The following is a 23,551-nucleotide window of genomic DNA, read 5'->3' as shown; positions in this document are numbered from 1 at the left end:
ATTTTCAAAATCTGTTTCCACTTACTCAAATGCACCAAAAGGTTTCAGTTTTGCCGTATTAATTGGGTCATTTCCTCTCAGGCACCCCAGTGTAGGATTAAAGCAAAATTATATTTCATATCTAGAATCTTTTTATTTGTGCTTTTTTGTTTTATATTGTTAAGAAATTGTGTGACTAAAGTGAAGAGCAAAAGCAACTTTGAAGGGGGAGAGATTTAATAAAGGGCATCGTGAAGGCCACACAACAGGGAAGAGGAAGGAATCTGTCTGACTGAAGGACTCCAAGGATTTCAAGGGCTGGCTTTATAAAGGTTTCTGTTCTGTTTTGTTTTTAGTACCTGCTGATGGCCACGTTTCCTTCCTGTCCAAATGCTGCCAATCTGAGTGGTGACCATTCATACCTTGTGTGTTCATACCTTGTAGGTGTAAATGCTGCTCAAGTTGATTAGATGAACTGACGCATGCCAGGGGAGGGTTTCACGCTTACACCTATTTCATCTATTGGGTTTAGCCAGGAAGTCTTCCGAACCACAGCAAAGTAATGCCCTTAATGAGATTTGATGTGGGTTTCTGGAAATACTGGGCTTTTTAAAATTGAATGGAATATAATCATTATGAAAGTAGAATCACGAAGACTAAATTAATGTCAGTTGACTACTCTCTAAGGAAAAGAAATGATTTTCTAATAGTAGAATATGAATAGTAGAATATCGTAGAAGACAAAATAAACCCGTTTGTGAGGGGCACCTTAGTTCTGTGAGAAGGAGCAAGGACTTTGAATGCAAATAGTCCAGAAGGATACGTGACCATAGGCAAATTGTTCAACTGTTCTGTGACTCAGTGTCCAGACATATACAATGAGATGATAATCCTACACAATCCATCTGATTTAACTGTGCTATCAATTGATGGACCACATTGAAGAATACCTGGCTGTAGGAAGGGCCTGAGTAAACAAAACTGGGTAGATGCCAAAGAGCCATAATGATAAATAGTGAAGGAAATAAGGAATTTGTGCACAGCAAGTAACATTTAATCAATTAAGCAACTATCTGTCAAGAATTTATGTAGTTTTAGTCACTATCTATAATGTATTGAGGGAAAGGGCAAATATAAAAAGGAAATTCTCTGCTCTGTGGTCTCCTTTCACAGACAGAAACACAAACTCATAATTCTGATACAAAACTTAGACTAGAAGTATGCACAAAGGCTGTCCCTCAATTGCCAGATGGAGTAATACTCAAATTTACCAACTTGTCCCATAAGGAGCCAAGGGGGAGAGGAAAGAAAAATTACCAGGAATGCGGATTGCCATACTGTTAAAGTATTAGTTGCTGTGATTCTCCTGGCACTTTACTTCAAATCTTTGTTGTATGAAGCAAATATATGATAAATTAGAACAAAGTAAGGGCTCATTTTAGTGCTATGCAATCCAATGGACTGATTTTACTTGTGGACAAGTGATTATTACCTTCCTTAATCTTAACCTTTTCACCATAATTGTTTTTTTCCTACCTTTAGGTGCCACATCTAAGAACTGACTTCGAAGACTGTCAAGTTGCTCAATAGTCAGGGTCCCGTTTTCTTCCTTTTCTACAGGTGGGGGACGTATTGGTGGTGGAGAATCTGGAAAGACTTTTATATCACCATTAATGAAGAAGTCTTCTTGGTTTAAATAAAGTTCATTCTGAATTCTTGTAGATGTTTCAATATGATAGCGAGCTACCTCAGTTAATTTCTCAACGCTAAAAGAAGAAAAAAGTTATCTCCATTAAAGACATCTATGAGACTAACAGTGTTTGCTTGTAAGACATATATAGAAAGTGAACACACTGTGTTGTTAAGTTAAACAATTCAAACTGCATGTTTAAAATTTTCGATTTCTCCTCAATTTTGGAAAAAAGCAGGATATAAATAAGTCTATGCAGATTAAAAACAAAATACGTGTTAATTACTAGTCATTCATTTTATGTAGAGCAGAACAAAATGAGAAAACATTAAGTATGGTTTTAATATTATTATAACATTTTACTATGTGTGCAAGAATACATAAAGGACATATTTTATTCTAAGTATAAACTAGAATAAGGTTAGAGGACAGAATAGCCAGTAAAATATGACTGTTAGAATATACATTTACTTGGAATTGGGGTAAATGAAAGAGTGAACCAGATTTGATAATGTGTTTTAGAAGAGTGGATTTTCTCTAACTTTGTGTCAAAGAGTTTGTTGTTATCTAAGATACAGTCATCAGAATGGGCTCTGATGCACACAACCCCCTGAAGTTGCTTTGCTTCACCGAGAATAACAAACCCTAACTAGATCACGTGGCTGTAAGCAGCAGTGGTTAGCAACGACGATGGTGTAGTAGAAATAGCACTGGAAGCTGAGTTCTCATTCTCGGACATTCTCTAGCCACGGGTCCTTGGTAAATCACTTAAATGCCCTGAATTTTGTCTTTACAGTGGAACCAATAACACACCATCCCCTACCTTAGGTTTGCTGTGTGGAATCACATAGAGCATATGGATTTAAACCATGGTGGAGAGTATAGTTATGCCCGTAATTAGTGAAACAACATTTTAAAGGCCGGAGAAGTTTTATGCATGAATAAGTACAATAGCACTGTGTTGAAAAGCCTTGTTCAGTGTTCAATATCTTACAATGAAAGATTGAACATCACAGGAAAATGAATATTTAATATGCTTTTATATAATTCAGGAACACTAAATTATTCATATACTGAAAGTAAAAAATAGTTTCTTTCTTTTCAAAGATACCCTTGAATTCAACCCCAGCATGCAGTCTTTGAGCGTCCATATAGCATGTATTATCTAATTAGTTTATGCCTGAGGGTGTTTGTGTGCTGGGGAGCAGGGGAGAAGGACATCCAACAGCTTCTGACTTTAGAAGGTGAGGGAGGAGGGACTGCAAAAGGAGACACTCAACCATCGTCAGATTTTAGGACAGGTGTACGCCACCTAGTGGAAGGTTACCAAGAGTAATCGGCTACTGGGAGAGGAAAAAAACGCCAGGAAAAGAAAAAATAGGCTTTGGCATTCAAAGAGATTTGATAGCGCTTTCTTTTGTTTCATTTTTTTTTTTTCTTTGTATCACCAAAGAGTTTTTGTAATAATAAGAACAGAAAGTGTAGCCAAAACTTCTAGGTTTTAATTTCTTGTGGCCACAACACACGAGAGCATCTGCAGATTTAGAGGACAGAGACGTATACAGCATTAATCAGTACGTGCAGTATAAATCTGAGTACATCTGATCAAAATAAGAAGCGTTTACACTTGATAGCTACGCGGATGGCAGCCATTGATCCTAAGAGTCAGGAAGGCCCATTTTCATCTTTTTTAGGCAGGCAGAGAACAGAGCTAAACGTCTCTGCTCTGTGATGCTCGTATGTTATAACATATTCAGTAGCGAAATTTATAACACATTTAGTGGTGAAAATAAATATATATATATTTTGTTACTCTGGAGTCAGCAGTTTTTAAACAACTACCTCGTCGATTTTACAGCAGGACTTTCATTATGAGACAAGGATGGAGAAAACAAACCATCAGAACTGGTTTTTAGAGGGCCGATGTTGCTTCTGAGATACTTGACATTTGAATCCTATGTACATAGCAACTTCTCAATTTTCAGTAAATGTTGCAAACTGTAGTGTATCACAGAATCTAGATCTAGTAGAAACCTCTGAGATAGCCTGGTTAGGGTGTTTCCTTTCATAGAGGAAGGCGACGAGGCCCAAAGTGATTAGGCATGCTGCTAATTTTGTGGACAATGTGGGACCAGAAATCAGGTCTCTTCTTCTCAGATGAGGGCCATTTCCACTCTTCTGAGCAGTCTCTTTATGCCTTCCAGGGGAGAGCTCAGAGAAAGAGACTCACTGCCCCTCACTAGCAACAATAATCTGGAAAGCCTCTGGAGCTCAATGGAAAAGTACAACTGGGTATTACCCTTGCAAGGGAATTGGCCTAACTGGCCAAGGGTTCCAGTGAATAGCTTATTAATCTCCTCTTAATTGGCCCTAACTAATAATAAGTCTGAAAGGATCCGTGGTGGCACAGTGGTTAAGCGCTCTGCTCCAACCCTTTGGTTAGCAATTCCAACCCACTAACTGCTTTGCAGGAGAAAAGATGTGACAGCCTGCTTGGTAAAGATTACAGCCTTGGAAACCCTATGGGACAGTTTTACTTTGTCTTATAGGGTTTCTGGAAACCCTGGTGGCATAGTGGGTAAGTGCTACGGCTGCTAACCAAGAGGTCAGCAGTTCAAATCCACAAGGCACTTCTTAGAAACTCTGTGGGGCAGTTCTACCCTATCCTATAGGGTCTCTGTGAGTCGGAATCGACTTGACGGTAATGGGTAATGGTAATAATAAGTCTGGCACTAGAAAGATATGAAATACTATCTTTTGAAAATTAAAAAAAATTACCTAATGAGTAATGGTAATAATAAGTCTGGCACTAGAAAGATATGAAATACTATCTTTTGAAAATTAAAAAAAATTACCTACAATCTTACTTTGTAAACCCAGGTTCTCACTGAGCAGTGTGAAAACCAAACTCATCAATAACATGTAAAACTTGATATTGAAGTAGAATGCTTTGACACACGATTTACTGTTTGAAAAGAGTCAATAGAAATGTGATAAGAAACGCTCACTGCAGGTGTTCACATATGTGATTTCCTGAAAAGTAAAAATTTATATTTGTAAATGTAATTTATATTCATAAATTTACATTTGTAAATACCTTAAAAGTCTTTGACAACTTTATTACAGAGGAACAGGAGCCCTGGTAGTGCAGTGTTTAAGAGCTTGGCTGCTAACCAAAAGGTTGGCAGTTCAAATCCAACAGCTACTCCTTGGAAACCCTATGGGGCAGTTCTGCTCTGTCCCGTAGGGTTGCTATGAGCCAGAATTGACAAGATGGCAATAGGTTTGTTCCCCGCCCCCCACCCCCTTTAGTATTTTTAAAAAGCCATGCAATACTTTACCTGGCCATTTCGTTCAAGTATCTCTCTCCAAGCCACTTTTCCATGAGCTTATATACATCTACCACCTTTGTTACTAGATCTTCAAGAAAAGCCAATGCTTTTGTCTTTATCAGTTCAAGTCGAAACTGTGTGGCTACCTCTGTTAAGAAAGATAAATGAGGATTTTTTTTTTTAAATGTACTATATGTACATGCATTTTCTGATGAACTGAATTTAATTTTAAACCGATCATGCCTCAGTTTGTGAAACTCCAGGTGCACATTTACTAAACTAGCCATGTCATTCAGAAGCAAAACATACTCTGTGCTAGAGAGTCATTTAAGACATTACTTAACCCCAAATTGTACTTGAGCTTTAAATTCGTCACATTTTATAGCAACATACTGTTCGATAAACTTGGAATGATTAAACACACGTAGATAGTTTTGAATTAAAAAAATGAATACCTTGGTTTGGTAATGCCATTATATTTGTCAGCACTGGTAAAACTAGCATAAAACCAGTGTGTCCCAGGGCCTGACACTGTTCCTGGTATATAATGAGGGCCATGGATGTTACCTCCAAAATATCTTTCCAATCTCTTTCCTTTATTTTTTTCCATTGCCACTGGCCTAGATTGGGCACCGGTTATCTCTCAGCCAAACTACTGCAATAACCTTATTTCTGCTTTTTCCAACTTCCTTTCCCCACCTCAAATCCGCTACCTAACTTATCTCACTTGCAGATATGATCATAACAATTTTTCTGCTCAAAAGTCTTCACTAGCTTTCAGTTGCCATAAGAGAAAATCAAAATTGCTTACGGGGCCTATATGACCTCATCTCCCAAGCTTCTCCTGCCCAGCATATGCCTCATGCTCTCAAGCTACTCGCGGGTAAACAAATGTGCTCCTTACCCTCTCTCTGCCTTAGCACGTACTTTCCCTCTGCCGTCCTTACCCCTGTTTGTCCTCTGGGCAAACTTTTCCGTAGTCTTCCCATTCAGTTCAAACACTAGTTCCTCTGGGAAGTCTTTCTTAATTCTTCACAACCCCTCCCCTCCCATGCTCCTTTTGTCCCATATGCGTGTCTCAAATTTCACAACACATTATAAGCGACCTCTTGGGTTTCTCTTCCTCTAGACTGAATTTCATTTGTCAGTTTGTTTTACATTTGTGCATATGTGCAGTTACCACAAGGTCTGGTGCATAATGGAAACTCAATGAACATTTACTATATGAATGAATGAATTTGGTCACACTAAGGGGCATGTGATGAACAAATTGAAACAAGAAGTTTCATACTGAAAACCACTGAAATCAGATGCAAGGGCAGATAGTAGGGAGAAGCATGTGCTGTGACTTTCCTGATTCCACAGGTCTCCCTGACTTTAAATTTTACTGTTGGGATTGTGGAAGCAAGTAGTAGTGGGATGGGGAGGAGGGAGAGGAGAGAAGCAAGGGACAGGAAACATCCATAATAGCTAGTGGTCACTAAGTAAAGGTGTCCCAGACTACCTAATGCTGCATTGTTGTGGTCGTCTAGTGTACTGACCATGGTTCCTTTCAAATTAGGATATTTTTGCTCAGTTCCCAGATCTTTTCAAACTTCATTTTGAATTGCATTACAATTAAAGTTGGAAGATAGTACAGAGTAGAATTTGTCTTGTAGAGTCATTGCTAACTACAGAGAAGAAGGCCCTTGAACATTAGAGATGCACCATCGTCTCTTCTATGACTTCTAAGAACCTACTTTTGGAACCATTTATACTTCAGTCAGAATTCATTTTCCTAAGAAGAGGCCCAAGTTATTCTCATTATAATATAAAACCACTTAACTTAGGTAGCCCTGAGACATTTTTTGACCTTTAAATTAAAACAAATCCCTACAGGGGAACCGATTCGCCAGCAATGGGTTTGGTGGGGGTTTCTGTAGCATTTTCTTTGTTTATATTCTTTGCAATTTTCATTACTGATGTTCATTTCTTAAACCCTTTCCAAATTCTCTCGGTGCCTTTTTGAGATCTTGGCAGACAAATTACGACTGTGATTAGGGGATGCCAATACATCTGACTCATATGCCAGTCACGCTTGTGCTTGGTCCTCATATAGTCAGATGAAAACAACCAGCTAAATGTTCTACTTTTCTATCAGTTTGCTTTGTGGTCTATAGATACAATCTGAGCAATTGGTAAGCTGGTTGTGAGCTGTTTGCCTACTGGTCTATTTTCTACTGAAAAGCATCATCTGAATTCTTTCCAATTGCTACCTTCACATTGCAGGGCAGCAAGGTGTTCTTCCTTTATTTTGAGTCTTAGTTCGTTTTTCTTTTCTGTATCGGTGAATTCCTCTGGGGTTACCACTACAGGAGAGGCTTCTGCTGCAGGTGGTGATTTGCCTGAAAGGGCAATGAAACATGCTGGGTACACAAGTGCTCGCACACACGGTCCTGGGACAAGATGAGTACAAAGTTTATAGAGCTATCAACCTCTGGGGATTTGGAAACTAGAAACCCTGGTTGTCACAGTGAGTGGTGAAATATTGATAGTCCTACCTGGAAACTCTTCCATGTGGTGTCTAGGCTGAACTCCTATAAAAACACCCTGTTTGTGTAGCATCATGGGTAAATGAGGTGCGAAGCAAGTGCAGAGATGATGACAGAGTATGGGGACTGAAGTCAGCGAAACCCAACACAGTGCAGGTGCCATTAGCCACCCACAGAAGATGGCTTGTGTTAGCAATGTGTTTCCCAGGTCTGCATCGAGAAAAGGTCAGAGAATAACCTCAGAAAAATGGGGGCTGAGCTGTGATTGATGTTCAGGAATCTATAACCCACCTAATTATGTTTAGTTAGTGCTTAAGTATAAGCAGTTTAGTGATTACATAAGAAAATTAGAAAATAAGAATTTGGCAGTATTTGTCTGAGGATTTACCCATGGGAGATGACAGTGTGATTCTAGTTGTGTCTAGGTTTTTACAATTCTATTCCATTCAAAAAATTTTTCTTAAGCGTCTGACCTCAAAGTGTTTGTAATCTCACAAAGAAGGCATAAATGTAACCAAGGAAATTGTGATAAGATATATTATTAATTGCAATAATAAATGTATGTACATGTTACAAATGAGCTTAATCACTTTGGATTTCTGTTTTATCAGCTGTAAAATTAAGGGATTGAATATGGCTAGTTATTCCATTAAGGTGAAGGGAAGCATTTCCCCCCAGTGTTGCTTATTTATTTTATTGCTACCATCTGAGATGGACTAAAGTGACGCATTCTTTTTCATTGTCTTACTCTTTCCTTTGCCTCAGGTGCCACCAACCCCTCCTGTCCTTTCTCTCCTTGCTAGCATCGTGTCTTGTTAACTCCTATGGTCATTGCTTTGCTGCTTCTATGCACTCCATCTGGGAAGCCTTTCCCTGTCCCCTCAGATTGAGGGAGGTGACCTTGCCCCCAAGGTACCTGTACCTCCCCTATCAAAGAACAAGGACTGGTCAACTGTTTATCTGCTGCTAGATGGGAAGCTGTAAATTTTGTTTATTTATTTATTTTTGTTTTATTATTATTATCTTTTTTTAGTCACTAAAGAGTCTCTGGGTGGTACGAATGCTTAATGCACTCTGCCACTAAGTGAAAGGTTGGAAGTTTGCATCAACCCAGAGGCACCTCAGAAGAAAGACCTAGTGATCTACACCGGAAAAATCAGCCATTGAAAACCCTATGGAGTGCAGTTCTACTCTGATACACATGGGGTCGCCATGAGTGGGAGGCAACGCGAGGGCAACAGGTAGTAATGATGATTGTGTCCTTGGCACCCTCATAGTGTATTGCACACAGCAGATTCCTAATAAACACATGCACAACTGATTAATGGAGTGACTTGCTCAGGTCCTTTCTTCTGTTCTCTTGCCTCAGGGCACTCCAAAAATATAAAAATGGAAATATTTAGAAGGGAGGGGAATGCTTGTGGGAGAGCTGGCCTTAAGGTTAATTGTGGGTCTTTCCCTATCTGAGTTTTCTTTCCTCTTTATTTATTTATTTATTTTATCATCCATCCTGCCTCTAGGCAGAGATTTAGGTGGGAGGCCTCCAAAAGAAGGGAAATGCTTGAATTAAAGTGCCCTGAAAAGAATATACATATAATTAGCTTTTGACCTTATCTGGGTTACTGTAGCAAGTGGCAACTCCTTTGCCAATTCTGCTTACATAGTCTGTTTTTAGAGTCCTTTAACATGCATGACCTGGTGGTGCAGTGGTTAAGAGCTCCGGCTGCTAACCAAAAGGTTGGCAGTTCGAATTCGCCAGCAGCTCCTTGGAAACCCTACTATGTCCTATAGGTCACGTGATGGCAATGGGTTTGGTTTTTTGGGTTAACATGTTCAAAACAAGGTTTATCCTACCTGAATACCCCGAATACCCCTGGATATTTGGATCAATAAGTTGGGTGGGACTGGTATGTAATATGATTTGCCAGCTAACACCACAGACTCACAGAAACCTGGGTCCCTCATTTAAACCTGAAGAACAGTGTTCTAGTGACTTAAAGGCCCATGTGCCTGGTTAAGTGCTTCTTTTCTACCAAAGAGAGGTTGAAGCATCCAGGGTTGTGGATGCTAAAATCATGAATACCTTTTGTTTTTTTGTCTGCCTTTTGTTTCTTGGGTTCCTTTTTGGCTTTTTTATTTGCAATTGTATGAGTAGGTTTTTCTTTTGTATCTACTTGTTGATTTTCCTTTTCCTCCTCCATGTGCTTCTGATGAATTTCAGCAGCCACCTGGTTGTGTATCAGCAATATATCAGTTAACGCGGCATTTATGAAATACGATAACCATTTGGATTTAGTCATCACCAGATCTCGTTGAAACCTCATTCCACTGTAAACCATGCCTATGTACTCAGCCTCTAACAGAATCCACACTCTGATTTTTAACTTAATCATTTGTGGGGAGCTGCTCACTCTCTCCAGCTCTGTCTACAATGCAGCCTTGTGTTTCCTTACAGCACCCCTGTATTTCCTTCAGTCCGTCATGGCTCCATAGTTATGCAAACAGTCCCCTCTTTTTAAATCTCAGACACTATGGACTTACCCTCTTGTCTTCCAAGTTCCCGTTACCTCTGGCCTCCAATCCTGGGCATTTCCCTGTGAATGGTTTTTTAAGGAGTTTAGACCTTTTTTCCCTAATTGCTCTACCTTCCATGAAATTTTAATACTGCAGATATACAGTGTATCTGTTTATGTACTGTATGTATATTTGTGCTTCATACCTAAAAAGAGTAAGACTTTTTTTGCTCTCTTCGCCCACCCCAACTCATTAATGAGAATAAATGCTCTGTGCTAACTGGGGAGTCCCTGGATGGTGCAAACAGTTAACCCACTTGGTTAAAATCTCAATAGCACAATTGATGAGGAAATGGGGGTTCATGGGGCCTTATTTATGTATTGGCATGCTTACTGTGTCCAAGCCTGATGTTATTTCTGGGAGAATAGGGGGAGAGGATAGGAGGAGAAAGAGGAAGACTGATGGAGGTGAATGGAAAGATGAATAAGACACAATCTCTACCCTTAAAGAAGCTTACAGTCCTGCAGGTGGGAGAGACCAGTCAATCCTGCCTTCTCCAAATTCCTGCCACATTTGATGTCACTTGGCTCAGCTCTTAACTGTCCCCAAATGTTCTATGAATGTTAAGTCTCTCCCTGAGCTCCAGATGGGCTGTAACCATCCCCAGAGCCAAACCAGTCCTACTTCTTTGTATTCTCCATAGCTTTTTAGCACCCATGCTTTGCTTATAGGAGATGCCCAGTAAATGCTTATTAACTAACAGAATTTCTTTTAAAATAATCATATTCCACTAAAGGCACCCACATCTGCTTCAATCTCAGCAGAACCTTGGAGGGACACAGCAAGGCTTCAAAGAGTAAACCACTTTTTAACCAGATACCCTTTTGATACAAATGGATTTCATGCTATACACCGTACTTGCAAATTCTTGGTAAAGCTGAAAGAAGACTTGTTAACATTCTCTCCTAAATTGCAAGCAATTCATTTTCAAATCTGTTCTTGTAAAGCGCAAGTTAGCAATTTCCTTTAAAATTGGAGTTTTCTACCTCGTAAACAACCTCGCGATGATGATGATGAATTATCATTATCTTCATTTTGCTGGGCCACTTGCCTCCGAGACCTCTGGGACTCGTTCAAAAATTAACATAATTCACAATATATCCAGAAATCTAGCTTGTAAGGCTAGAGAGAACTTTAGAAATAATGTATTGACATTGTGGGTGTTAAACATGACTTGTTTCTTCCAAATTATTCCACATATGCTAATTAGAAAAGAATTTTGTTAAAAATCAAAATAGAATGCTAAATGGACAGCTCTGGGAGAAACTGCTGTAGAGAAAAAAACCAGGGTTAAAGTGCTCTCATTTAAATTACACTGATCTCAGATGGCACTGTTTCCCCTGCAACAATTTATGACATCACGCCTGCCTCATTTGGAACTCAAAGTTTCTTAAAGGTCATGTGACATCATAGTCATAAAAGTCTATTGTTGTTAGGTGCTGTCAAGTTGGTTCAGTATCATCGATTCTCGATCATATGCTCCCTCCTAAAGTGGCTGAAAGTCGACCAGTTCTTTTTGGTATAGTGACTCTGTGTATTCTTGCTTTTTCTGGCTTAACAAAGAGAATTTTTTTGTGTGTGTGCATGCTTTAAGTGAAAGTTTACAATTCAAGTCATACGAAAACTTATACACACATTGTTATGTGATCCTAGTTGCTCTCCCTACAAGGTGACAGAACATTCCTCCTCTCTACCCTGTATTTCCCGTGTCCATTCAACCAGGTCCTGTCCTCTTCTGCATTCTCATCTCACCTCTGAATGGGAGCTGCTCATTTAGTCTCATGTATCTACTTGAGCCAACAAGCACACTCTTCACCGGTATCATTTTATATCTTATAGTCCAGTATAATCTTTGTCCGAAGAGTTGGCTTTGGGAATGGTATTAGTTCTTGGCTAACAGAGAGTCCGGGGGTCATATCTTCTGGGGTCCCTCCAGTCTCAGTCAGACCATTAAGTCTGGTCTTTTTACTAGAATTTGAGTTCTGTACCCCACTTTTCTCCCACTCCATCAAGGACTCTCTGTCGTGTTCCCTGTCAGGGCGGTCATTGGTGGTAGCCGGACACCATCTAGTTATTCCCGTCTCAGGCTGATGGAGTCTCTGGTTTATGTGGCCCTCTGTGTAGCCTTTCCACCTACTTTTGATGCTTCCTGTGTTGTTCAATACTTTGCCCATAACCAGAAAAATCTGTTGCCTAGAGTTGATTTCAACTCATAGCAACCCTATAGAAAAGAGTAGAACCACCACATGTGTTTCTCAGAAGCAGATGGTGGATTTGAACTGCTGTTCATTTGGTTAGCAGCTGAGCTCTTAACCACTGCACTACCAGGGCTCCACTTCGTCCATAGAATCCTTCGATATTGCAACTCAAGACTTGAATTTTTTCTTTAGGTCTTTTAGTTTAAGAAATGCTGAGTGTATTCTTCCCTTTTGGTTTTTGTCTTAGGCTGGGTTCTCTAGAGAAGCAAAACCAGTAATGCGTATAAATATACATAATATATATATATATATATATATGGAGATTTATATTAAGGAAAGAGCTCACGCAATTGTAGGGGTTGGGACGGTCCCAAATCCTTGGATCAGGATAAAGTCCTTTCCCAATTCACAGTGCCGAAGAAGCTGGTGAACCCAAGATGAGCAGGTTAGGGAGCAGGATCCCACTCACAGGTTGTGACGGTTGAGGAATTCCCAAGGTAGGCAGGCAAGACAGCAAGGTTTCTCCTGAGTCACTTAGCTGCAGGGGCTGGAGAACCCAAGATAGGCAGGTCAGGGAGTAAGACTCTTACTCACAGGCCATGAAGATTGGCCAATTCCAAGAAGGACAGGTAAGCTGCTAGCTCAAGTCCCAAGAAATAGAGGTCAGACAAAAGACAGCTGCTGGATCCAGAACAAGCCAACCACTTTTCAAGGAGAGCAGGGAGGAAGTAGGCTGTGGAAGGTGGAGAGATGAAGGCTGAGTGGGTGGTGAGCTGCCACAGGCCCCACCCCTGCCAGTACCACTCAGCAGATTCCATCATGGGGGTGATCACATATAAAATTTCAAAAGGAAAGTGATCACAACATTATACAACTGCTGAACACTGAGAATCATGGCCCAGCCATGTCGACACACAATCTTAACTATCACAGTTTTCTAACTCCAGGTCTTTGCACATTTCATTATAATACTTTACTTGTCTTCTCAAGCTACCCTTTGAAATCTACTATTCAGCTCTTTTACTTCACCATTTTGCTTTAGCTTCTCTATGTTGAAAGGCAACTTTCAGGGTCTCTTCTGACATCCATTTTGGTCTTTTCTTTCTTTCCTGTCTTTTTAATGACCTTTTGGTTTCTTCAGCCATGATGTCCTTGATGTTATCCCACAACTTGTCTGGTCTTCTGTCATAGTGCTCAGTGGGTCTAATCTATTCTTGAGATGGTCTCTAAATTCAGGTGAAATATACTCAAGGTTGTACTTTGGCTCTCACAGACTTGTTTTAATTTTCTTCAGCTTTAACTTGAACTTGCACATGAGCAATTGATGGTTTTTTCCACAGTTCACCCCTGGCCTTGTTCTGGCTGATGTTACTGAGCCTCTCCATTGTCTGTTTCCACAGATGTACTCAGTTTAATTCCTGTGTATTCCACCCAGCAAGCTCCATGTGTATAGTTGCCTTTTGTGTTGTTGAAAAACGACGTTTGCAATGAAGAAGTCACTGGTCTTGGAAAATTCTAGCATGCAATCTCCAGTGTCATTTCTATGTCCAAGACCATATTTTCCATCTACCAATCCTTCTTGTTTGTTCCCAACTTTTGAATTCCAATCACCAGTAACTATCAGTGTGTCTTAACTGCATGTTTGATTAATATCAGACTGCAGAAGTTTGTAAAAATCTTCAATTTCTTTGTTTTTGGGGCCTTGGTGGCACAGCGGTTAAGCATTTGGTTGCTAACCAAAAGGTCAGCAGTTCAAATCCACCAGCCACAAAAGGTCAGCAGTTCAAATCCACCAGCCACTCTTTGGAAACCCTATGGGGCAATTCTACTCTGTCCTATAGGGTCGCTATGAGTCCGAATGAACCTAAAGGCAATAGTTTTTTTTTTTTTTTTGGCATAGATAGTAGACCATATGATTGTCCAATTCAAAATGGCCAATACCAGTCCATTTCAGTTCACTCATGCTTAGACATTGGTCTTTACGGCTTCCATTTCATTTTTGATGATTTCCCATTTTCCTAAATTCACACTTCATTCATTCCACGTTCTGATTATTAATGGATATTTACAGCTGCTTCTTCTCAATTTGAATCACACCACATCAGCAAATGAAGGTCCTGAAAGCTTTACTCCATCCATGTCATTAAGGTCGATTTGATTTTCAGGAGGTAGTTTTTTTCCAGTCTTACTTTGAGTGACTTCCAACCTGAGGGTCTCATCTTCTGACTCTATAGCGGACAATGTCCTTCTGCTATTTATAAGGTTTTCACTGGCCAATTTTTTTAGAAGTAGATTGACAGGTCCTCCTTCCTAGTCTGTCTTAGTCTGGAAGCTCGTCTGAAACCTGTACACCATGGATGAACCTGCAAATATTTGAAATACTGGTGGCATAGCATCCAGCATCACAGCAACATGCAAGCCATCAAAGTACAATAGACTGACAGACTAGTGGTAGAATACAAACATAGAGGATATCACACAAAACTTAATCTTAGTAAAATTGAAATTGTAGATATGGAAAAATCCCAGAAAAAATAAAATTGACCATAACCACTTCAGGTTTCTTTCAAGAAGATATAGAAAACACAAAGTATCCTATACCTGATAAAGAAAATGAACCTTTGGGGATGGAGGATGGGGAAAACATTATAGGCCTGGATGACTTCAAAAAGAAATAATTCCAGCCTCCACAATTTGAACAGTAATGACTGATGAGCGGATGAGTTGTGGGATGACATTATACATAAAGAATGCTAAAGGTCATTAAAAACAGGAAAGAAAGAAAAGGCCAAAATGGATGTCAAATAAGACTCTGAAACTTACTCTTGAACATAGAGCAGCTAAAGCAAATGAAAGAAATGATAAAGTAAAAGGGCTGAATAGATTTCAAAGGGTAGCTTGAGAAGAAAAGTAAAGTGTTATAATGAAATGTGCAAAGAACTGGAGTTAGAAAATCAAAAGAAAAAAATTTGCTCCACATTTCTCAAGCTGAAAGAACTAAAGAAAAAATTCAAGCCTCGAGTTGCAATATTGAAGGATTCTATGGTGAAAATATTAAATGATGCAGGAAGCATCAAAAGGCGGTGGAAGGAATATACACAGTCACTGTACCAAAAAGAATTGGTCCACATTCAACCATTTCAGGAGGTAGCATCTGATCAGGAGCTGATGGTACTGAAGGAAGAAGTCCAAGCTGCACTGAAGGCAACGGTGAAAAACAAGGCTCCAGGAATTGATGGAATACCAATTAAGATGTTTCAACAAATGGATGCAGCACTTGAAGTGCTCACTTGTCTATGCCAAGAAATTTGGAAGACAGCTATCTGGTCAGCTGACAGGAAGAGATCCATATTTATGCCTATTTCCAAGAAAGATGATCCAACTGAATGGGGAAGTTATTGAACAATATCATTAATATCACAAGTAAGTAAAATTTTGCTGAAGATCATTCAAAAGTGGCTGCAGCAATATATCAACAGGGAACTGCCAGAAATTCAAGTCAGATTCCAAAGACAACGTGGAACCAGGGGTATCATTGCTGATGTCAGATGGATCTTGGCTGAAAGCCAAATGTGTTTTATTGACTATGCTAAGGCATTCGACTGTGTGGATCGTAAACAAATTATGGATAACACTGAGAAGAATGGGAATTCCTGAACACTTAATTGTGCTCATGAGGAACCTGTACATAGATCAAGAGAAAGTCCTTGAAACAGAGCAAGGGGATGATGTACAGTTTAAAGTCAGGAAAGTTGTGGATCAGGGTTGTAGCCTTTCACCATACCTATTCAATCTATATGCTGAGCAAATCATATGAGAAGCTGTATTATATGAAGAAGGATGAGGCATCAGGATTGGAGGAAGATTCATTAGCAACCTGTGTTATGCAAATAACACAACTTTACTTGCTGAAAACAAAGAGGACTTGAAGCACTTACTGATGAAGATCAAAGATCACAGTCTGCAGTATGGATTACACCTCAACATAAAGAAAACGAAAATCCTCACAACTGGCTACATCATGATAAATGGAGAAAAGATTGACGTTGTCAAGGATTTCATTTTTCTCGGATCCACAATCAACACCCAGGGAAGCAGCAGTCAAGGATCAAAAGACGCATTGCATCGGGCAAATCTTCTGCAAAGGACCTCTTGAAAATGTTGAAAAACAAAAATGTCACCTTGAAGACTACGGTATGTCTGACTCAAGCCATGGTGTTTTCATTTGCCTTGTATGCATTTGAAAGCTGGATGATGAATAAGGCAGATCGAAGAAGAATTGACATCTTTGAATTGTGGTGTTGGAAAAGAATATCAAGTATATCATGGACTGCCAAAAGAACGAACAAATCTGTCCTGGAAGAAGTACAACCAGAATGCTCCTTAGAAGCAAGAATGGTGAGACTACATCTCACATAATTTGGAGATGTTATCCGTAGAGATCAGTCCCTGGAGAAGGACATCATGTTTGTAAAAGAGAGGGTCATCGAAAAAGAGGACAATCCTCTGCGAGGTGGATTGACACAGTGGCTGCAGCAACGGGCTTAAGCATAACAGCCACTGTAGGGATGATGCAGGACTGGGCAGTATTTTGTTCTGTTGTGCATAGGGTAGCTATGAGTGGGAACTGACTTGAGGGTACCTAACAACAACATAGCAACAATGAGTGCTGAGGTATTATGTGTAATTTTATTGGCTAAAGTTGAAGATATCACATACTCTAACATACATGCCCAGCAGTTATGTGTGCACATGTATACCCATGGATGTGTACAAGAATGTTCACAGCAGTAGTATCCATAATGGCCCCAAACTGAAAACCTAAATGCCTATCAATAGCAGATTGGTTAAATTGATAGTGGTATATTCACATAATGGGGCATTAAACTACAACAAAAATGAATAAACCACAGCTAAACTCAACAACATGGGACGAATCCCACATGTGATGTTGAGTAAAAGAAGACACAAAAGATACAAAATGCAAGTCCATTTATTTAATGTTCAAAGCAAACAAAGCTAAACTATATTTTTAGGGATAAAAACTTGGGTAGTAAAACTCAAGAAAATCAAGGGAAGTATTACAAAAGTGGCAAGATGGTAATTGCCTTTAGCGAGGGTGAAGGGGTTGCGATTGGAAGGGATACAAGGACTTGGCAGGTATAAATCTTGTCCTTTTCTTCCCTTGTGTGCTGGCTACATGAGTGTTTACTCTGGAGGGTTCATTAAGTTGTGCCCTTATGTTTCGAGTACTTTCCTTATGTGTTTCAAGATGCTCAAGAAAAAGTTTAAAAAAGAAGTAAGTTTACAATCACTTCTGCAAGGAAGGAGAGAAAGAGGAGAGGAGAATAAAGAGGAGGGGAGAGAAAAAGGAGACAGGAAGCTGTGGTGTGAGAAAGGTCAGAGAAAAGACCCGGGAGACTGAGTGGCCAAGAAAGGATGTTGACAATGCCAAAGGGGAAATTTTAATTGTTTGCTGTGAGGTTTGTGATGCAAGCTCCTTTCTACCTCTTCCACAAAACTTTTCGGAAAGTTGACACTACTTTCTGTTTGAATGGGATATTTTGTGGAAACGCAAAGAAGACTTAGCACAAAACAAGAACAGAAACCATGTTGTCAGACTCAATTTCAGGATGAAACTGTGTGTCTCCTGTATGATGCCAATTCCTCTGCTTGGGCTAACCTTATTTGTATGCTTTTTCTTTCCCTTTGGATTAAATACAAGTTCCTTACAGGCAGGGACTGTGGTCTTTTCACCTCCCAAGGAGCGGTGGTAAGTGGAAAGGGCATGAACTTTGAAGTCATAAATACCTAGGTTCAAATCCCGTTTCTGACACTTATCTGCTAGATGACCTTGGGCAAGTTTCTTAACCTTTCTGAACCTTAGTTTGTTCACTGTAGAGTGGACACTAATATTTACCTCACAGATGACTTTTTCTAAAATGCCTTGTAGAAAGGCTGCAAACGAGAGGCCTAGAGGCCAGATATGTGTTTTGTTTGGCTCTGCACAATACTTTAAAAAGTTTTATTTCATTTTGAACATTTTAAAATTTGGAGATTTCACATTAAAAAATCTGGATTTCTGGCTTCTCTTGAAAAATATGGCCACAGTAGGCTGCATTCTTAAATGGCAAAGTTGTCCAGAGTGGAATAGCAATTGCCCCTTTGGACACAGGGGTGTGATGTCCACTTGGGCACTGTCCCACCCCTCCCTATTGTGTTATACTTGGTCAGCCTCATTCAAGTTCCCTGATTGGCTCTTTAGGCCCCTGCACTCTGAACCCAGGCCCGGCATAAAAAATAACCTAAGTGTTGGCTCACTTCTTTCTTGAAATCAATTATTCATTCATTGAATAGCTTAAAGGAATTGTATAAATTTCTCTTTATAGTGTATTACCAAACTTGGTATTTAGTGACTGGATATTTCTAAGAGAAAATATAATAGTAAGTACTGCTTACCATGCTAGATATTGCTAAAGAAGCCTGTTGCCAAGTGTCCATTACCAACTTCTCATCTGCCTCAAAGTTTAACTCTACGTTTTCTAGCGAGTTATCCATCTTGCCCTTCAGTATTGTTTTTAGTTTTGGTTTGGACATAGCTGTTTCTGGAGAAATAGATATTCGAGGAACTAGAGGAATTCTTTGGAAGACAAACAAAAAAAGAAACATATAAACAACAAATAACAACAAAACACAATTTTCAGGTTTATTCTCAGAAATTATGAGGCGTGAGGGTCGGGAGAGGGTTAAACAACAGTGATTATGAAGAAATGTAATTTTGAAATTTCTCCAGGGCATTAGCTTCTGACCAGGAATAAATCAGTCATGAAAAACCAAACTAAATGGAACTGGGTGTCACTTGGATAAGAGGACTAGTATCAGTTGGCATCCTGAAGTGGACAGATGTGAGTTCTGAAAGGGGTACCCCACAGAGGCAACCAGGTTTTGGTGATTGATGGGGAAGAGTTACAGCAGCCCTCCTATTCTTGAGCATGGCTCATGGAGGGTTTCTCTGTATTTTGTAAACAGAGGTTAACTCTGTTTATACGAACAGATTTAAGATCCTCCCCCTCCTTCTCTCAGTCATAACGTGGACATTTTTGAGTGTCCCTGGTCACATTCTATCTCCAACAGCTCCCACGGTCTGAAAGGTTAACAGAAGAAGACTGAGAGACACCAGGTGAGTGTGTATACCGTGACTGGGGTCCATCATCAGTGATACAAAGTGCAAAAACCTCTCAGCTTGGGGTGGGAGTTGGCAGACAGGAGCTCCAGAGATGCCTTTTTTAAACACTAAGGAGAGTCAGGAGTAATAATAGGAACACATATTTGGTTCTGCAGACTCAGAGTGCCAGGGGAACAGGGCAGTGATTCAGAAAGCTGATTGTGAACTCCAAAAAATAATTAGTTTGGCCTTGTTTTGAAGCATCAGACATAGTTTCTTGAACTTGGCTGTCTGATTCTTACAATGCTTAGAATTCTGACAGTGTACCATGCCTATAAGGCAATGTGTTGAGAATTCACTACTTAGTACACATGTATCTACACGAGTAAATTAGATTTCAATAATCAAATGATGCTAAATCTCAGTTGCTCCAAATTGACTGTGATTTTTGTGACCAGTTAGTTAAGGTTAAAGTTTGTTTGATCATCTCTTGATATTCAATACAGTACAATATGTATTTCTCAACGCCTTGCTTTGGAGGACAGCAGTGGTGGCATATCATTTAGAAAAAGAATGGGAGTTTATTTACTGGAAAAAAAATGGTCTAGCTAGCTTTGCCACTATCAGTAGATATGAACTTGGGCATGCCACTTGGCTCTCTAGGGCTCACATCCTCCTGAAATAAAACAAATATAATAATAGTGATAGGGATAATGATGATGATGATAAAAAATAATATAGGGTTGTTGGGAGAAATAAAATAGACAAGATACATGAAAATGCTTAGCACAATGCTTATTTCCCTGTATATGTTAAAGAGACTGTGGCTGATTGGTTGGTACGTTGGCTGACTGATAGTTCCAATAGATACTCACAACAGTGATTTGAGGTTGAGATTGGTGCACAAGTGTTTTTTGCAGAAAGTACGAACTGGCTGTTTTTTTGCTCATTTCATTCTACTAACCAACATTAATAGCTTTGCCATTATGCCTGACTTGCTGTTTTATGCTAAGAACAGAATGCACTGCTACTCTAGACATTGCAAGTTGGCCCCTTTTTATGGATCTGATGGTTCATATTGCCTTTGGAATTAAGTTTTTTTTTAATTTCAAAGTTCTCTTTCAGGAGCTTACTGAGTCAAACATTCTCTTGTGTTTTTATCAAAAGAGTGAAAACTTTTCCTCTTGTGTGTTCTTCCATATACAAGGGTCTAATAGGGACATGGTGGGACTAGATGAAAGAAAGAGAGAGAAGACCACTGCATAACCGTATCACCTTCAGGCCATCTCAGATCCTTTTTAGGAATAAGAAAGGGTAAAATAAACAAAGCAAAAACATGCAATACTCACAATTAAAATACTACATGAAAATAAGAATAGCTTATTGCTATATTGTGCTATAATAATATTTGTTGTTGTTAGTTGCCATTGAGTTGGTCCCAACTCATAGTGACCCTATGTATTACAGAGTAGAACTACTCCATAGGGTTTTCTTAGCTCTAATCTTAACAGAAGCAGGTTGCCAGGCCTTTTCTTCCACTGTACTTAGGTGGGACAAATGGTTAAGTGCTTGACTACTAGCCAAAAGGTTGGCAGTTAGAACCCACCCAGAGATGCCTTGGAAGATAGACCTGAAGATCTTCTTCCTAAAGGCTTTTCAGTCCAGTGCAAACCTTTTGTGCTATGTAGGGACCTTAGAATAATAATAGTCACCAATTATGAGAGCTGGGACTTGATCTCAAGCCTTCTGATCCCAGATATGGTGCTAAATGTTTGTGGGTTTTATTTTCTGTAATCTTCACAACAACCCTACTTTACAAATAAGGAAACCGTGGCTTATGAGAGTTTCAGTGACTTGCTCAAACAGAGAAATTGTTTTAATTTACTTACTTTTTTTTTTTTTAATAGCTTGCAAGTAGTAGACCCAGGACTTTAAAACGTTTGCTACCTCTCATCTAGTTGTTGCAACTGCTTGTTACTTGCATTGACTGAGCAAATTTGTAAAAAATGCACTACTTCCAATATAAAATACACAGCTTATCACCTTGGAGATTTAAATTTAACATTCGGTGACTGTACATTACTTTTTTAAATCTAAAGCCTTGGTTTTCCCCCTCTTCATAGGTACAGTTTCTTATTTTCTTATGGCCTGCTTACTGGTAATGAGAAAATATTTTAACTCTTAATTATATTCTATTAATTCATTTTTTAATGAATTCATTTAATTTTTACTGATTTTAAATTTACTTTTATTATTTTAATTCTTGTTCTTAGCTCTTTTTTAGTGTTTCATAGTATAAAACCACATCACAGGAATTATCACCACCGCCACCGCATCTCTCTGGGGCCTTTTTCTATCTGTTCAAGCATCTCAGGATTTGGGATCTTGTTCTTCTCCCATCCCCACCTATTGGGTCTACGAAAGCAATTATTTACAAAGTTTTATATTAGACAGGATTGTTTGGCTGAAAATATAATTTTTCTTTCATTCTTATCATCAGTTTCATTTTCTAGTTGGCAGGATCTGATGTTGAAATATTAACCATGCTTACAGACACGTGGAGTCATAATCGCATTTGACTCATTCTTTATTCTCTATTTCCTCACTTGTAAAAGAAGACTCACACCTCTTCCGTTTTCATCTCTATAATATGATGTATATGTATATACCCACACATACATACTAAGACACTAAAAGCTGCTTGGGATCTTTCACGAAACTGGTAGAGGTTCACAGCTCTTTACTAAAAACCCTTGGAACCAAAAGTATTTGCAAATTTAAAAGTTATAAATACCATATATTACCTAGTATCTGCAGCAGAGCCTGTGAACGCACTCCATAATATCTCTGCAGGAAAATGAGCAAAGATTCACTGCAAATGGGATACATCTACATTAAACTTAGAAAAAATTTTTTTTTCCACTTTTTAGAGCTTTTCTGGATTTTCAGATAAAAGATTATGAATGTGATTAGTGGCATGTAATTTAAAATCATACATAGTTTTATGCTCATAACAATTGCAACGGAACACGATAGCTTACTTAAGCTGGTTTTCTGAAACATCTTTACCATCCAGTTGGAGCAATGGGACTCGAATAAATTTCTTATTGTCTTCTACTGGGATTTTGCTTTCCATTGCTCTGTAATAATCCTGAAGGAGTCTCTTTGTATCTTGGAAACGGCTCAGTTCTGCCTTTAGGAGGAAATGTGAATGTTAATACCCAAGAGAGAACAAATGGAGCTGTATGAATTACCTACGTAGAATTCTCCGAGAACAATTTTAAAAGCATTTAGATTGAAATTAATTTTCTGGAAATTAAGAAATAGAATTCACCACATGTGGATATTTAAAATTCCATAAAAATTCAAGATAACTAGTGGCTTTGTCCTCTCTGTCCTTATATGTATCTTCCACTTGACTTCAGAATATAACATTTCTACTGCTCTTAATATTGTTGACAAAGGTTCAGCATGTATGATATCTGTAGTGCACTTTATTCATTATTTTGATATTAGAAATTCTTTCTGTGTCCTGTGGTCAATCACCCAATGCATTAACAAACATTTGATTTCTATCCATAGGTAACATATTAGTTGATTTGGGAGACGCCCAAAATATATAAGACTCGTTCCTGTTCCTCTGGTAACATAAGGTGATAAAATGATAAGGAATATAAATGGTAAAATACACTGATAACAAACAGTTCTTTTTCCACAGTTTCCCTCCTTACTCAGTGTATGTGGCAGAGAGACAATTTCTCTGGTGCTCACAGCTAAACCCCTCTGCTGGCATTGCCAGCAGGTGCCTTGAGGAAAATGGAAGAGCACAGAGGAGCCAGTGGCAATTAGTATTAATTATTAGCATGTTGTGACTCCCTTGTCAGCACAGGTCATTTCCCTTGGTGGTAAGGCTGAACGCTGAATACCATACATGTAGATCTCGAGTCATCCAACATGTTCTCCTACTAGGCGTGTGGAGCTACTTAAATCAGTAGCTGAGGGTCTAAACAGAGAAGCACTAAGCAGATAAATTTATGATATCTACTTTATATCTAGTTAACGGTAGTCTCTGAGTAGCACAA

General features: G+C 39.1%; 1 protein-coding gene and 1 long non-coding RNA gene across 19 annotated transcripts in view; one reads left to right on the top strand and one right to left on the bottom strand.

Annotated features, from left to right (window-relative positions):
* The window catches only part of SPEF2 (sperm flagellar 2), a 219,227-nt gene that overhangs the window by 46,073 nt on the left and 149,603 nt on the right, over positions 1-23,551 (bottom strand). For 15 of the 17 annotated variants that reach the window (XR_007514398.1, XM_049862178.1, XM_049862139.1 and 12 more), the window contains 6 exons: positions 22,511-22,662; positions 18,764-18,944; positions 9,616-9,760; positions 7,257-7,385; positions 5,011-5,149; positions 1,516-1,745 (listed from right to left, as the gene is read on the bottom strand). Coding sequence is in view for 16 of the 17 variants with exons in the window: in XM_049862178.1 (XP_049718135.1) it covers positions 1,516-1,745; positions 5,011-5,149; positions 7,257-7,385; positions 9,616-9,760; positions 18,764-18,944; positions 22,511-22,662 (976 nt within the window). In the remaining variant the exon portion in view is untranslated. Of the gene's footprint in view, positions 1-1,515; positions 1,746-5,010; positions 5,150-7,256; positions 7,386-9,615; positions 9,761-9,837; positions 10,127-18,763; positions 18,945-22,273; positions 22,317-22,510; positions 22,663-23,551 lie in introns of those variants that run through there. The other 2 variants (XM_049862225.1, XM_049862234.1) reach the window with 2 other exon arrangements.
* The window catches only part of LOC126063838 (uncharacterized), a 74,392-nt gene that overhangs the window by 17,295 nt on the left and 33,546 nt on the right, over positions 1-23,551 (top strand). The window contains exon 1 of one of the 2 annotated variants that reach the window (XR_007514406.1): positions 8,695-8,773. The exons of the other annotated variant lie outside the window; for it this stretch is intronic. This is a non-coding gene — a long non-coding RNA (uncharacterized LOC126063838). Of the gene's footprint in view, positions 1-8,694; positions 8,774-23,551 lie in introns of those variants that run through there. 2 annotated transcript variants of the gene reach the window in all.

The sequence above is a fragment of the Elephas maximus genome, chromosome 2 (genome assembly GCF_024166365.1).
Source record: "Elephas maximus indicus isolate mEleMax1 chromosome 2, mEleMax1 primary haplotype, whole genome shotgun sequence".
Classification (NCBI taxonomy): Eukaryota; Metazoa; Chordata; class Mammalia; order Proboscidea; family Elephantidae; genus Elephas; species Elephas maximus.
This window is presented reverse-complemented; position numbering and strand designations above follow the sequence as displayed.